General features: G+C 45.1%; 1 protein-coding gene across 4 annotated transcripts in view; it reads right to left on the bottom strand.

The window, feature by feature from the left end:
* LOC102306177 (septin-9) overlaps nucleotides 1–15,376 on the bottom strand; it is an 88,042-nt gene that overhangs the window by 59,881 nt on the left and 12,785 nt on the right. The window contains exon 1 of one of the 4 annotated variants that reach the window (XM_005925493.3): nucleotides 12,155–12,285. The exons of 1 other annotated variant lie outside the window; for it this stretch is intronic. In XM_005925493.3, the coding sequence (XP_005925555.1) occupies nucleotides 12,155–12,176 (22 nt within the window). In that variant the 5' untranslated portion in view covers nucleotides 12,177–12,285. Of the gene's footprint in view, nucleotides 1–3,751; nucleotides 4,714–4,925; nucleotides 5,210–12,154; nucleotides 12,286–15,376 lie in introns of those variants that run through there. 2 more of the 4 variants (XM_005925491.3, XM_042222227.1) reach the window with 2 other exon arrangements.

The raw sequence follows: 15,376 nt of genomic DNA, 5'->3' as shown, positions 1-15,376 counted from the left end.
CAGGCAAACATGATAACCACTACGCCACTTGGGCATGTATGTATCGATGTGATATCCCCATACAGACACACACCCAGCTTGTTAACCAATTCTTCAAGTGGCACAACGTAAATGGTATATGAACCAGGATTTTATAGTCTTTCTATGCAGCTGATCATCAAAGCCTTGATTTGTACCGCAAGTCTCATTCACCCAATAAAACCCACATTCAACTTCGGTAATGTGAACTGAAGGAGTTTGGGAACGACCTTTCAATTGGTAGACAGCCTGCTCTATCATCTGAGCCACAGTTGCCAAATTTCACAGTCCCCCATCTCATCCAAATGTGGTCACTGCTGGCTCCAAAAGAACAAGATGGAAACTACAAAAGTGTTAAAGTAAATGCTTCAAAATGCCAAACGCTGGGTGACATTAAGGGGCAGCATGGCCGTGCATCGGTCCTACACAGTTTTACAGACCATCATTTATGTACATCTTGTAGTTTTTACTGTCACCAGAGGCAGCATATATATAAGAAAAGACAGTGTAGGATAGTCTTGCTTGTGTTTTTGCTCATCTTTCAGCCAAGTAATGCATGTAATAACAGGACAAATAATCATGAATCCCCAACTACCCTGGTAAGAAAAACTGCATAAAATACATAGATACATAAACCAAGAGTATGGAAAAACCTATGGTTGTTGCCCCAGAACCAACAAGTACCTCCATCCCCTCGCAGGGAGTGGTAGGAAGGATGAATCAGCTGGACACAAGCCAGCTGCTGAACAGTAATGCTCATCCACCTGCCCCCAATGTCTAAGATGCAGATAACATTGAGGGACATATAGCATCCTTCTGCACATTTTTTAACCAATCAGCATTGCATGCTGTTGTTTTTCTTTTGTTTTATTAACAACTGTATGTAAGCACATGTCTGTAGGTTGCATATAAATAACCCTTCACTCTGCAAAGCCAAACGCCTACACAAACGAGTTACAGTGAATTCTGCTGTCCATGCCCATTTTTTATTTACAGCACTGTTTTCGAGCACTTGAGTTTTGCACTCCTCTCTTAAAGACAGGGTGGCCTGCAGGTCAAAATGTTTCTTTGAAAGAGCTGGCATAGTATCATTTGGTCCTTAACGAATCTCAGTCAAAGACATTATTCATTCCCTTACAGGAAAAAAAAACATTTTAGTCAAAGAAAATCTTTCATCGAAGACTAGCTGTTTTTAGCTGTAGCATGGAGTGTGTTCATAACTCTCGGATCTTGCCCAGGGTTGGAATAGGTGCAGCTTTTTTACTCGTCATGTCCAACTGGGAGGGACAAAAAACTAGGATTCGTTTTAAAACTTAACAAAGACCTGCTGTGTTCGCTCTGCAGAGTGACCCTCTGTGGCTTCCAGCAGCACCCCTGCAGTTGGCGTCATTAGCAGGAAACCTGTTGGAACTGGTGAATACAGAGCAGCCTGATAGTGCTGATAAGGATGGGGACTCCTGAGGGTGGCTCATCAGCCTTTTGTCAGAAAGTTACTTCCTTCCTCTCACACACTCTCTGTTTAGTGTGTCTACTGAGCTTTAATGCTTGCAATCAATATCGTACTAGCCCAGCATACAGTATCTGTTTCTTTGTAGCACAGTTTCAACGCTTTGCTGGCTACAGAGCACCAACTAACACGGTTCCTGAAAAAATCCAAAGCCACATGTAATTGGCAGTTGGCTTACTGTATAATGACTGTTTTCATTTTGACAGGCATTTAAGTTCCTGCTATGATTCCTCGTCGGATTTCTTTCTGTCACCATTAACAAGAATTATCCCACAGAACAAGGTGGGCCGCCTCATTTAGAAACAGATTGTTAAAACTGCCGCACACACGATGAAACAGAGACTACGAAACCCACGAATTCTGTAAATGTTAACCTTTTTTTTGTATTACATACCAGGCATACTATATATCTATAGGCTTTTCTTTCAGTTGTTTATAAAAGCCTGCTTTCTTAGCTCGAGATAAGATTTTCCTTTGTCTTATCACCGACTGTCAAAACAAAAAAAAAAGTGCCATGCAGGCTGGGCCCCATGCATAAAAAAAAGAAACCCGGCTGTGCTCTGATCCACTCCTCCTCTCCGGCCTACCCCGACATTTTCACCCACCGCAGAAATGTACTCCTGTGGAATTTCCTCTCATTGGACAAGCAAATGCCCTTAACATGCAGTTTGGAGATGCAGAGAGACAAGAGTAGTAGACAGAAATCGCTAAATCACGGTATATCTGGCTATGAAACAGAAAAATAGCCAACTTTTCCCAAGAGAAAAGACAGCACAGATCTCTTGCGATGACCCTGAATTGAATGTGTGTCTGTTTGTGTGCATGTGCTCCATCTGCTCGCAGAAGAGGAGCCCAGTGGCCCGGTCAATGATCTATGTCAGTTAGGGAGGCTGAGGTCACAGCTGAGGTCACCAGCCTCAGGGGCGAGTAAATCCTCTCCTCTGTCTGTTTCAGCCTCTCAATGGTGTCATCAGCTGAGGGCGTGGCAGGCTGAATCACACTCACTGTCCAGCACCAGTGACATGGCAGATACACACACTGATACATATAACGTTCTTGTTACTGTCCGGATTACACAGCGCAAACTCTTTTTCCATCCCATCCAAGCAAAGAACATAATCCGAAGATGGTATCTCAGAGCACTGGGGTTTGTCAGCATATTAATAATTAGCATATTTGACATAAGATAAAGTAAAGTTAACCTATTATTACAGCGCTCATTACACTTTGTTCCCATGTTCAGTCTTGACGTCGTCTCAACTCTGTTTTCTGTAGAAAAGCATGTTTGATTTCCCCCAAACCTCTTGCAACACTTTTGAACAGCTCAACAACAGCGTTAGTCATGTCGATTGGCTAACTACTTGGCTGTTAAACTGGCTGACTGTCTTTTAACCGAGAAATTCCTGATTCATGTCACAGTACCAGTCAGTGCAATGGATGCATTTAAGGTCTGAACCCAGGAAAGATGGGTCCAAACCCGATCAGAGATGTGAAATCACTATGAAAAATGCAAGCTTTCCAAACTTCTTCCAATCTTTGTAGGTGTGGTCTGTGGTGGTTAAAATCACCCCCAACTGACCTAAATCCTAAACTTTCACAGCCTTGTGTCTTTTAACCGGAAAAGACCAAAAGCTTGGATGCAGGCCTGTTTTGGAGGCTTACAGTGAAAAGTTCTTGCAGCACACCATTCACCACGTGCCACTTTAGATTGCAGAAAAGGCAACAGACTCTTATTACACAGTAATAAACTACCACTGCTGGTCTTTGTATCATAAAATGATGTAAAACCTGAGACAGGGGAGGCTAAAACTGTGGCTACGAGATACAAGCGGGGTGTAATATACTATGCTAAAATAAAACTAGCTGACTCGATCTCACTGGTCCAAGTAAAGTTGAGGCAGCTAAACTCCCCTCAGGGAATAAAGGGTGTGTTGTGTTGCTTTTAAAATTCATCTTTTCAGTCTGAGAAGTGTGTTACTTTTTCTCTCTAAAGTCACAGAGTCTGGCTTTAAGGAGAGTTTGTGACAAAAGCATCATCTAACCTTTAAGGGGGAGACGCCTGTGTCTAAAGTTTCCTTGCTTATGATTTTAAAAGTTCCTCTTACAGCAAATTTCAAATCAAAACCCCTTTGATTGCAGACTGCCCAAAGGCTGTTCTCAAGTGAAGTACAATGTTAAAAAATGTACCAACAAATGAGCTCATTATAATGAAATCTTATCACTTACAGTAAGAGGAGAACTTGTAGTTATTTTTTTTCCAACCCTGATACATATCGGCTCCCACAGGACTCCCGTGCTGCATCGGTGCCATGCTGTGCTCAATGAGCCACACAGAGCAATACATCACGGGGCATGGTGGTGACACAAAGGTATTACCACACAGTTAGCCCAACCACGGACAACACACACACATGCACCACTGACAACCCCAACAGTAGGCCATTATGCTGGTGTTACACATGAGCGAGGACCGTCTGAAAGCGTGACTTCGAGCTACATGGTTGGAGCACACCTCTTGTTTTCTGAACGCCACTTATCTTTCCGCTCGGTTGCACTGTGTAAGCCGGTGGTTTAAAGACCTAAAGACAGGAAGAGAGCGAGGCAGAGAGATTCCCAGGACATACCACGAGCAAACTCGTGTTGACAGAGATGCAGCTCTGGACAAGTGTGGATGCGTTCCTGATGGCTGTGAGACAGGAGGCATCTAGTGAGACAGGCAAACGGTTTCGTGGGGGAGAGATGTCGGCCTGCCGACCCTCACCCATCCCTCTTGTAACCACCACCGGTTAGGCGAAAAGGGGAAGAGGAGAGGGAGCTGTGAATGGACAAGCTGCTGAGAGAGGGAAAGGGGAAGCACAGCCAGAGGACGAGTGGGAGGGGAGAGATGACAGGGGGAATCTGTGTGCCAGGGGCAGAGAGATGAAAAGGAAGAGGGGGGAGGTGGTCCAGGTGTTCACCTCGCAGCCGTACGGTCAATTCGTGCTTCCTGAGCGCTTAAAGTATAGTTTCATTTTTTGCCTTTTCTGTCACACGGGTTTGTTGTAAAGAGAAGCAAGAGAAAAAAAATCAGTTACTTTAAAAGCACAAATTTCTCTCTCACACTTCAGAATAAAACACACTCGCTCAACACGTCTCGCGACAAAAGTTTAAGAGCAGTTTAAAAAGCAGCAACACTTTCACAAATTTCACTCCCCCTCCCCTAAAAAAACACCACAGCTCACCGCAGACGTCAACAAAGCCCTCACAACACCCTCCATTTTTCCAGATGCGCTGGGCTCCAATCAAACATGTGGAAATGATCTATAGTGTCCTCATGGCAGGGTTACAGAGAGCCTCACTCCACAGTGACAAGGAGAAGAAGAAGAAGAATCAGCAGAGCACATGAGAGAAACAAACTGACCTTCAAAGTCTGATATGATCCCTTCCAAGTGAGCGTTGACAGTGGAATCAGACATTTTGGGCGTCAAGTGTGTTTGTGCGTGTGTGTAATAAATGCGAGAGAGAGAGAGAGAGAGAGAGAGAGAGAGGGAGCAGGGTTCCCTTTCCCTAGGAAGGAAAAGTCTTCCTACGGCGCAGTCCCGCTTTTAAACAAATCCCAAATTAGGAGCCCGAGTAAAGGAGAGGTGGGGAGGGAGAAAAAAAAAGAAAAACACACACATATATATGCACACACACACACACACACACACATATACACACACACACACATATATATGCACACACACACACACATATATATATACACACACACACACACACACACACACACACACACACACACACATATATATATACACACACACACACACACACACACACACACCAGGCAGGTCACAGATCCAAAACGCTCTGCCTGTCCTATCTCTCCTCTCTTTCTTAAAGCAGCAACTTATTTTTCTCTTCTCCTCCTTCTCAACTTCCAGAGTTTGGAATGAGCAACCAATGACAACCCCCCACCCTCCCGCTCTCTCCCTCCCTCTCTCTCTCTCTGCAGCTCACTGCCTTCCCTCCCTCCCCCCTCCTCCTCCTCTTCCTTCCCTATCTCCCTCCCCTTCTGCAGCCCTCCTCTCTCTGGCTTACCTCTTCTCTGCGAACCCTCTCATTTTCGACCGGGCAAGTCGAATTATTCACACACCAACGTTCAAAACGCACTTCCTACAGGCCCGATCACATGACTCACACGCTCCGGGCAGCACACTGAAGGGCCTTTGGAGGCTCTGAAAGGGTTGGAAGCCATTAGAGCAGCATCCTGCAAACACGTAACTCGCTCAGTGTATAGGAAAGACGAGCTCTACGTCCAGTCCTGGAGCGAAAGCTTGCAGACGACACATGAACGACCCAAGAGCGAAGACACAACCACACAATGGACTAATATGGTCAGGATGGGCCCACGCAGGCAGTTTGTAGGTCGTCTGACATGCTCAGTCACTCTGGAGGCAGACATCAATAAATAAGTACACTAATGACTTAATGACCATGTGAATGAGGCTCTCTGTGGGACGGGTGGGCAGGGGCGCTGGTCAGTGTGTTGCTCTGTGCATGCACGGGACCAGGGGGAGAAGAAGCAAGCGGATGTGGCATTTAGGGGCATGTGGATGAATGCATGTTAAGAATGACTGCGCACAGTCGCAGTTAGTTTACTAGAGTGTCTTGGAAATGTTTTTCTAGTAAAGCGCTGCCGCCTAAACTGACAGCTCGCTGCGAACGCAGTTACCTTTTGTGTAAACTAGAGTTACTCCACAATGCTATCACACCCTCAGGCAACTGCTCAGCCACAGGCCTGCGGTGAGAAAACACTGCTGCTGGCCTCGCAACCATTCATTAGTGAAGACAATAAACACCAAAAGTATTATAGTTATGTGTGTGTGTGTGCTGAGAGGATCTTTTCTCATAAGGCTCATAACTCTTTCCAATCTGCATGGATGTTGTGCTTGTAAAGTAAAGAGGCAGCCCTTAGAGACAACAGCTGAAGCAAAAATGATTAGGATCTAAACGGCAGTAAATTTTTTCAGAGCGTAAAGGGGCAGGAGACGTTAAGAGGCCCCCTCAACCCCCCCCAGCAGTTTCGGCCCGGCGTGTGATTTATCTGGAAAGCCAATTGGTTGCTTACACTAGAATCAAAGTTTGCATTTTCTGTTGATTTAAGCGTGTTTACCTCACCATAAACACAGATGTGCACGAGTGGCCAAACACACACTAAACACGCTGATTGTGAAAATAAATACGGCGCTTTACTGTACCAAAACCTGCAGTCTGTGGTTAATCTCCACGTCCCCCCCCTCCATCAGTGAACCGTGAAAACAATTATGTAACCGGAAAAATGTCAGCGAATAATTTTGGTAAATACAGAGAACTTGAAAATTGTGGGACATGTTTTCAAAAGCTTCAATTTTTAATTTTTGGTTTTTGCCCAGATGAACAGAATCAGAATCACTGCCTTACTCACAAGTTTCATAGGGGTTGTTCTCGTCTTACTACCGCCCCACACACTTAGCCTATAAATACACCTAAATATGTTTACTTGAAGTGTGTTTTCCTGGAGATATGAACCCTACAATGTCTCAATTGTGTATCACTTCCTCCAGCAGAGGTCAGCGTTGTACTTATAAATAAAACGTGTCACTATACCAGTCACTATACCAGTCACTATAGCACCCGGTAACATAATCTGGGAACAAATAAAGATGGAGACACGAGGAGAATCCTGCTCGGGACACACCCTCCACCCACACAGCCAATCCTGCCCAGCATGTGTGTGGTGGATTTCTACTCAACCTGGCATAAAAATACACACTGAGCCTTTCTGTGCACACACACACATGCACGCACACACAGATGACTAATACGCGCACAGCTGATGCATGCAAAACCACGAACATGCATGCACACTCAGCACAGCGCCCAGGCCTGTCGCCGTAGCAGCTTTGTATAAGTGTGAGGACACTTACCCCTCACCTTGACTTTTAACAACCCCATACCCAAACCTCACTGTGAGCTACACCCCGATTCTACACAAAACCCTGAAATCAAGTGGTTATCACAATGGTTTTAAGCAAAAAGTGAAGAAAAACAAATGTTCACACAAAGCTAGAAAGACATACACACACACACACAGCAATGCACACTTCCTTCCACCACATATCCTTGCAAGCCCCAGCAAGCCCAGACAGCTCTAATCCAATCTGCTGTAACAACTGTCACACTGGGTGAAGAGGGGAATGCTTTTCGCCCTTTAGAGAACTTCATTCACATCATAGCAATCGTGCACTCGTGCTCAGCACATGCAGAGCACTGAGAATCATTTTTATCTGCTTTTTTGCACAATATATGCCTTGGATATGGTATGTGGTAGCCCAAATGTGTGTATGCGTGAGTGTGTGTGGGTGTGTGTGTGTGTGTGTGACTGGAAGTTTTTACAAGGACATGTTGTTTCCAGATATCGGTGCAAGCTTTGGGGCCTCCTGTGGTGTCAATTCAGCCACAGCGCCTCTTCTTTCTAGTAAACGTGGCATTGTGTTATGAGCAAAGATGATGTTTTTCATTAATCAGTCATAAACATGTGCATTATTTTCCACAGAATAATTAAATCATCAAGTTAGTCTTGGCAGAGCTGTGTATTTGTTGTAAAAAAAAAAAAAAAAAAACTCCTAAAAAAACAGCAATAATTAGGAACATTGATTCAATCCAGAGTAGGAATCTACTGGGCCTTCGGGCCTTCTGTACATTTTTGAACTGTAATACATTTGAATAGCGAGCTGTTAATGAAATGTTGCACTGCAGCAAGAAGACAAAGAGTCTGTCGCTTAAAGAAACCCAGACCACCACCACGCTAAAGAGGGTCCTGTCCTTCGAGGAGCTGAAAAATGAGTGGAGCCCAGTGGGAGGAGAAGACGATTGCTTCTATAAACAGATGCCAGCTTGGCGAGGCAGTTGCTGGGGCGATGCCAGGGCAACAGCAGACTGAGATACGCTCCTCTGTAGTCTGGTGAGTGGTGAAGATGCCCTGAAAGTTCAAATCTGAGATAAAACTCCAATAACAATTTCAATAGTAAGCAAAGCCACACTCATCAAGAGGATTCAAGAATGCACCTTAACATCAGTGATGACTGCAGCTTTGTTAACTTTTTTTCTACAGATGGCATGTTTTCAAAGCCGTTCCTAAACCCCTTGTACCAGCTTCGATGCGTGAATAATGATCAGTGTTTCTTTCAGCTTGTGTCAGTTGTTATTTCAAACCTTTCCAGTACCAGATACAGAGGAAGCTCTGGCTTCCTGCTGAGTTCACTGTATAACAACAGAAAAGCTTTGTCGGCCTCAATGCAGACAAGTCGCCCATGAGTCAGACTGCATCAAACAAGCCATCTGGAAGAGGTAAAGTCGGTGCCTTGCTTGCATTGATCGCGTGTGCTCATTTGTCTGTATTTTTTGGATGCTTCTGTCTAGTTACTGCAACTCTGTTTACATGGCAACCCCCATAATAAGCAGCTGTACCTGGCTCGGGGCTTGAGAGAGGGGGAGAAAGGTGGGGAAAGGTGTGCTTGTTCTCTCTCCCTCTCAGGCAGCGAGGGGAAAATATATATAAATGTGTAAAGAGAGAGAGAGGGAAAAAGGGAGATGTGGAGTGACAGTGAACCCCCCACGGCTTTAATGGAAACTAGAAAGCAGGAAGATATCTGTCAGCAGTGTTAGGAAAAAAGCAGTAAACCCCACTGGAAGAGTGCTTTTAGCTAAAAGTGGGAATGAATGGCATGGGAAGGCATCAGAGTGAGAATGTGTGACGGTGCACACACACACACACACAGTAAGAATCTGTAAAGGTTGCCACATTAAAACACACAGATGCACACGTGCACATGTGCACACGGAGCCTGTGGCCCCAGAGATGGCGAAGTGACTTCATGTAAAGTAAAAGCACAGCTGTAGTGATGGCAGCTGCCTCTTAACCAAAATGTTAAACATCAGTACCCGGCCAGGCTCCCCGACCTTTAATCAAAAGCAGCACCTGTTGGAAAATACACGCACACATGCGAGGGAACCCCCCCCCTCTAAAAAACAACTCTGTGGTTTGCTCTGCAGTGTGCACAGCCTGTATATGTGACTGCACATGGGGCTGGTGGGGTGATGGCTCGGTAAATACAGAGAGCAGCTGTCCTTCATTGGAGATGACTCTCATTACGCTCGTCTTTCTTTCTCCCACCTACGCCTTCTGCGCCGTGTCACCACTGGGTTGGTAACAGCACTGTTTAATAGGTCAACACGCCAGCACTGTCATCACGGCCCTAGTTTTTCCCCTGCAGGCATGTTTTGTTTTCACCAAAATCAACTCTGTTGTTTCCTTAAAACCAGTTACTGCGCAGCAGCCTGAAGATGCAGAACAGCACAACAAGTCTCTGAGACTCCAGTGACCGTCGTGTAACTCAGCGCCTCCACCTGGTGGTGAGTGTGTAAATTACACATCAATCAGAGCGCTCCTGCCACAAACAGCCTGCCTGGCGTCTTTCAGTGAGTTACCGCATTGATCACAAAAGCTTGTAGTCACTGTGAAAGTCATGACCCTGAGACTTCAGAGCGGCGTTGACTATGGCTGTGTCATGCAGATGTTTATCAAACCTCATCAGCTGACTTCACTGTGACTGGAAATGATGTGAAACATCAGCTCTGAGGTTCATGGAAAGTTTCTGTTGAGGACATCACGGTCGTTGATTCATGAGGGGGGAGGATCACAGGAGACAAAGGGAGGCTTGAAAATCAGCATCAGCACCAGAGGGGTGGGGAAACAGAGCGGATTCATTAAGTGGGGTACACATGACACATATAACAACAAAAAGGGTCGCAGCCTATCTGAGCTAAGATTAAGGCTGCGATAGTCCACACAGAAAGGCCACAGCTGCTTTTCAGAGGCAACTGTGCCTCAGGAGGACGTGTAGGTTGTCTAGTAATTCCAGACATGAGCTTTGGACAATTTCAAGAGAATCAGGTCGAGACTCTTTCAGAAGTCCTTTCTTATATGTGGCACGCGGCAGGAAACTGTCCACTTCAGACACGCTCTCACTCCTGGAAATACTCCGTGGTTTAGGCAAGGGTGGTGCCTGAATGCCACTGCCTTGGATATTTGTGTTTCCCATGTGCCCAAATGCTCCCAGTGGCCGGGGGGTGGGGGAACTTGAATGGAAATTCTGCCACCATGCATCGGTGTGTGAATGAGGAACACACTGTAAAAGGGCTTTTCGGAAGGTTAAAAGGAACTGAATACATAAGCGTGAAACAGCAGGCAACAGAAAAATGAGTCCAGCGCGATACAATGCTTACTAAACGCAGCTACATGTGAGCCAATAGAAGCTAAAGCATTACGAGAGACTGATGGAGCTGATGCACACATGTTCACGGATGCATCGAAACCTGAGGGAATATTTAAACACAACAAAAATACACACGCGTGTCCTGCTGGAGCTGTTACAGCCCACTGGAGAAAGCACCTGGAGTGGAGAGGTCACTCAGTCAGAAACAGAAAGAGAAACGAGAGGAGCTGTTCACGGGGCGGGAGAAGTGCGATAGGTGTACCACTACTTTACACTTCCACCAAACACTTGTCAATAATCTGAGCTTACTTCAATTCGATTCAACAGACCCTGTAGGTGCTACAAGCTGTGCTCGTTCACACACACACACACACACACACACACACTACCGCACCAACCACATGTATGCTCATTAACATAGACAGTCCCACACACACTCATATAAACATGCTGCTGCCACCACTTGAACGTTTCCACCCTACTTCTCTTGAGCTTTTTTACAGCTCTCACACTAACACCTATAAAAATACCAGCGAGAAGCAGACAGGGTTCCCTCACTGATGACTTTAGCATAATGTCCAGCTCACATACCAGCACCTGTGCACAGAAAAACGGTTATCAGTTCACTAATGTGTATTGTTTGCCGCATCCAGCAAAGAAAGACATGGCAGAGGTGCAAATTTGGAACGTCGCTTAAGAGGACCGAGGCAGTCCTTTCTCTGCGCTGTCAACTGAAAGAGGGACTGACCGATGGCCAAAGAGGGATCAAAGCCACAAGGGACAAGAGTAGTACTGTTCAAACAGAGCTCCTTCCTGTTTTCACACTAAAGAAGAATGCAGGGGATGGAGAGAAATATCTAAGAAATAAGTTCTGTTCTTTGTCACTTTAGCACAAAAAAGTAACTCTAAAAAAGTTGCAGCACTCTTGCAACAAATGAAAACGAAGCAAACCAGTCCAAATCCTGACCAACAGCCTGTAAAGACAAAAACATCTAACAGAGGTTTGGTGATACAGATGGTGAGGTGAGTGCAGAGAGACAGAAATACATGAAAGGAAACAGGACAGATAAAAGACAGATAAACCAAAACCGGGTCCGCTAAGCTGCTCCACAAACCCTGCAGAGCTCCTGGTCCCAGCTTCCAAACCCCAAAGAAAACATCCAGTCAGCAAACAGCCCAGAATGAGAGAGTGGAAAATACCATGGAGGGGAAAAATAGACTCTGGCTCATGGAGAAAATAACCCAGCAAAAGAGCCGACGAAGAGCCTTAAACTGCGCTAAAGAACGGATGGCACGGACTCATCTAAGCTCCCCGAGAGTTTGGGCTTACCTGAGAATTTGTCCCCCTCCATAACCGGATCACTCCCTCCACAGCCACATGTAGTGTCTGCTCTTTGACTCCACTCTCCCTCTCTCACCCTCTCCCTCTCTCTCTGCCTTTTTTTAGCCTTCCCTTTTCCCCCCCCCCCTCTTGCTCCCTCACTCCTTCCCTTTCTCCCTCTGTTCCTCTTCCTCCTCTTCTTACTCTCTCTTTCCTTTCGGGCTCTCTCTCCCTTTCCCCTCCTCCCTCAACACTGATTCCTTCAGTGTGTCTTGCTAATGAATTCAGAATTACGACATCCCCATGTGCTGATCATATGTTGCTCCCTCTCTCTCTCCCTCTCCTTCTTCAGAGCAGACCAAGAGACTGAAGCAGCATTGTGTCTTGAAAATAGAAACCATTAGCTCCACCATGTGACACGGACAAGCTCCTTACAGACAAAAATAAACCGCTGGACTTGAAAACTCCTCTGTCAGCCTGCTTATAATGCTCTCCTCGCGTGTGCGTGCGTGCGCTCCGGCCCTGATTCATTTGATACCAACTGCGATCTCGTCGAGCTGGTAGGACTGTCCTGCCTCAGCCATGTCTGGACTTCCCCACGATGAAACAGTTCTGCCGTTGCGTACGGTGTGAAAGGCTGATAGAAATAACACTGAAGCGTGAAAACAATAAGAGCTGGAAGCAAGAAGGGGGAACTTAATTAAAACTTCCCAATTAAAGCTTCCCAGTAACGAGCCTATATAGGTAACGCAGAAGAAGCGCTTGTGCTTTGCTGGTGTAGTGGAACAGCAGCCGTCGTGCTGAAATGTGTGCTCAGGAAACTAAAATGACCTGCAACTGTTGGCATATCCCTCACGCTGCGCCGCAGAGGTCAGGGGTCGCATGGCAAGCGTCTGAGCTCTGATAGAGAGCTCAAACACACTTAGACATGCCAGTCAGCTGTCTTGTGCAATACGTAAGGTCCCCAGTGACCCAGTATTTGTGCCTTCATATAGGAGGCTTCGGAGTGCTTGTGTGTCCTTTGTTTGTCTCAACTCAAATCACTTTTAATCCTTCAGTTAAAACCAGCCTCATTAGGCCCCGAATGGATAAAATCTGGAACTCTGATTAGCTGGAAGCTGATGTAAGCAAAGAGGATAGAGCGCACAATTCTAGCAGGAGGCTCAGACATGATTAGTATTTGTTGCCAAAATAATTAAACGACTAATTAGATGCTGATAGACAATCTAAACAATGACTGAGCAGATCAAAATTCAGGCCTACTTTCAGACACAGATACTATATATTAGAGATTGACGATGTTCACCTACTCCTGCTGTTGCTGGTTTGCCAATGAGAGAATCTATCAAGTCATTTAAGCGAAATCCGCTCCTTTTGACAGTTCTTGTATATTAATAAGATGATTGTAAGGCTATTTATCCATCCAGACTGATTTTGTACACTTGACTGAGTAAGGTACTGTGCAGCAGTCTTGGCTCACCCTTTATTTCTTTAAACTTTGCTTCTAAGGAGACAGATTTTTTTCAAACCTTTTAAAAGTAGCTTTCTAGAGATCTTTCAAGCTTTTTATTTAGAACTTGGCTCTGCCTGACTATTTTTAGAGGAATGTTTTTCTTGTTTGTTAGACTACTTAACACTGACATATGAATAATTCAAGGATAAAAAAGGCACCTGCCTCAAGACATGAACCACTGTTGTTGTCAATACAAAACAGACAATTGGAAACAAACCATCTTAAACAGTATCTTGAGGCACTTTGTTAATTTCGTTCGCTGAATATACAAAACTGCCAAAGATAACAGGCTGATAGGCACCGACTGTATTTGTGCAGTCAAAAAGTTGGCATATGTTAGCACGATGTGCAGTGTGTCCTTAAAAAAAGTGAGGAAACAGGACGAGTGGGGGAACATCTTGACAGAGAACAGAAAGAAAGTGAGCCAACATCCAAGGAAGAACTTCCTTCAGGAAACCTGGAAAACTATTCCTGAAGACTGCTTCAAGAAATTAGATGAAAACCCTCCTGGAGGGGTTGAGAATAACGGTTGTCTTTCAAGCTCATTAGAATTTTACAAACTCTGTTTTGGCCTTATATACTCTATTTACATGTATGTTCGCACATTTCAATAAATCACTGCACATACTTCCCATTTGACAAAACATTTTTGCACAGTACAGTACATCAGGAAACACACATCTAACTGTGGTGAGAGGCTGGTGCTCATAAAAGGCTACAGGATGTAAACATTAGTGGCCCCCTCTAAGCTCAACTGTAAAGTTAGCTTGCTGCATGCTTCTTTGCAATGTTAATAGATTAGAAAGAAAATAGTTCCTACAACCTGAACCTGCTCACATTACAGTTTGCTTTTGAAATGTATTTTGTGGCACTTTGAAAAGACAGGAAATGTGCAGATTTGATATTTGGGTGAACTGTCCCATTAAGTTTAAGATGAGAGTAAATGTCACTCAATGTGTTGCTTTTGCCATAAAAAAATGAAGTGTTAGAATTAAATCCTATCTGGGTTAAGTGCATGTGATTATCCTTCTGGAGGGCTATATCTCTGTAATGTCTCTGTGTGCATGTCCAATAAAACAGGATCTGCTGACTAATAGAGGGGAATTAACCACACACAGACAGACAATGGCAACAGTGTTGGGCAGACCTGTGTGTATGTGTGTGTGTGCTCTAGTTGAGTTTACAGTAAAGCATCCTCCCAAACACACGCCTGCTGGCTCGTAAATCTGCTCCGTTGGCAGATGTTTTGTACGGAGCATCTCCCTGTGAATGCCTACACAAACTCCTGCACGCACACACACACATACCTGCACACACACACCCTGTGGCAGCTGCATCAGCGTTGGGGGGGTCTGCTGACAAGCAGGGCCTCTTCTGGAGCCTCAAGCACCGTTTGTAAGTACAGCATGTGGGTATGGAAACATCTAATCAGCCAATCATATGGCATCACGTCACTCTTTGTTCCCTCAGTGACGTGCTTCGCTGTCACGTTAAACGAAATACTTTTAAAACTGAGAGTGAACAGCGGAAAAAACAAGTACTACTGCTTAAAAAGAGCGAAGCCTAAAATCATTGATTACCTTCATGTTGCTGTCCTCACTTGACTCTCTCTGCGCTTCCTTTTTCTCTCTTCTCTTTCTCTATATCTCTTAACCGATTGCATTAGATGGCCGCCCCTCCCTGAGCCTGGTTTTCCTGGAGGGTTCTTCCTGCTAAAA

This window comes from Haplochromis burtoni, unplaced genomic scaffold, assembly GCF_018398535.1.
Source record: "Haplochromis burtoni strain Fernald_Lab_line unplaced genomic scaffold, NCSU_Asbu1 Contig_81, whole genome shotgun sequence".
In the NCBI taxonomy this organism is placed as follows: domain Eukaryota; kingdom Metazoa; phylum Chordata; class Actinopteri; order Cichliformes; family Cichlidae; genus Haplochromis; species Haplochromis burtoni.
Note: the sequence above shows the minus strand (reverse complement) of the source record. Positions and strands in the feature narration are given on the sequence as shown.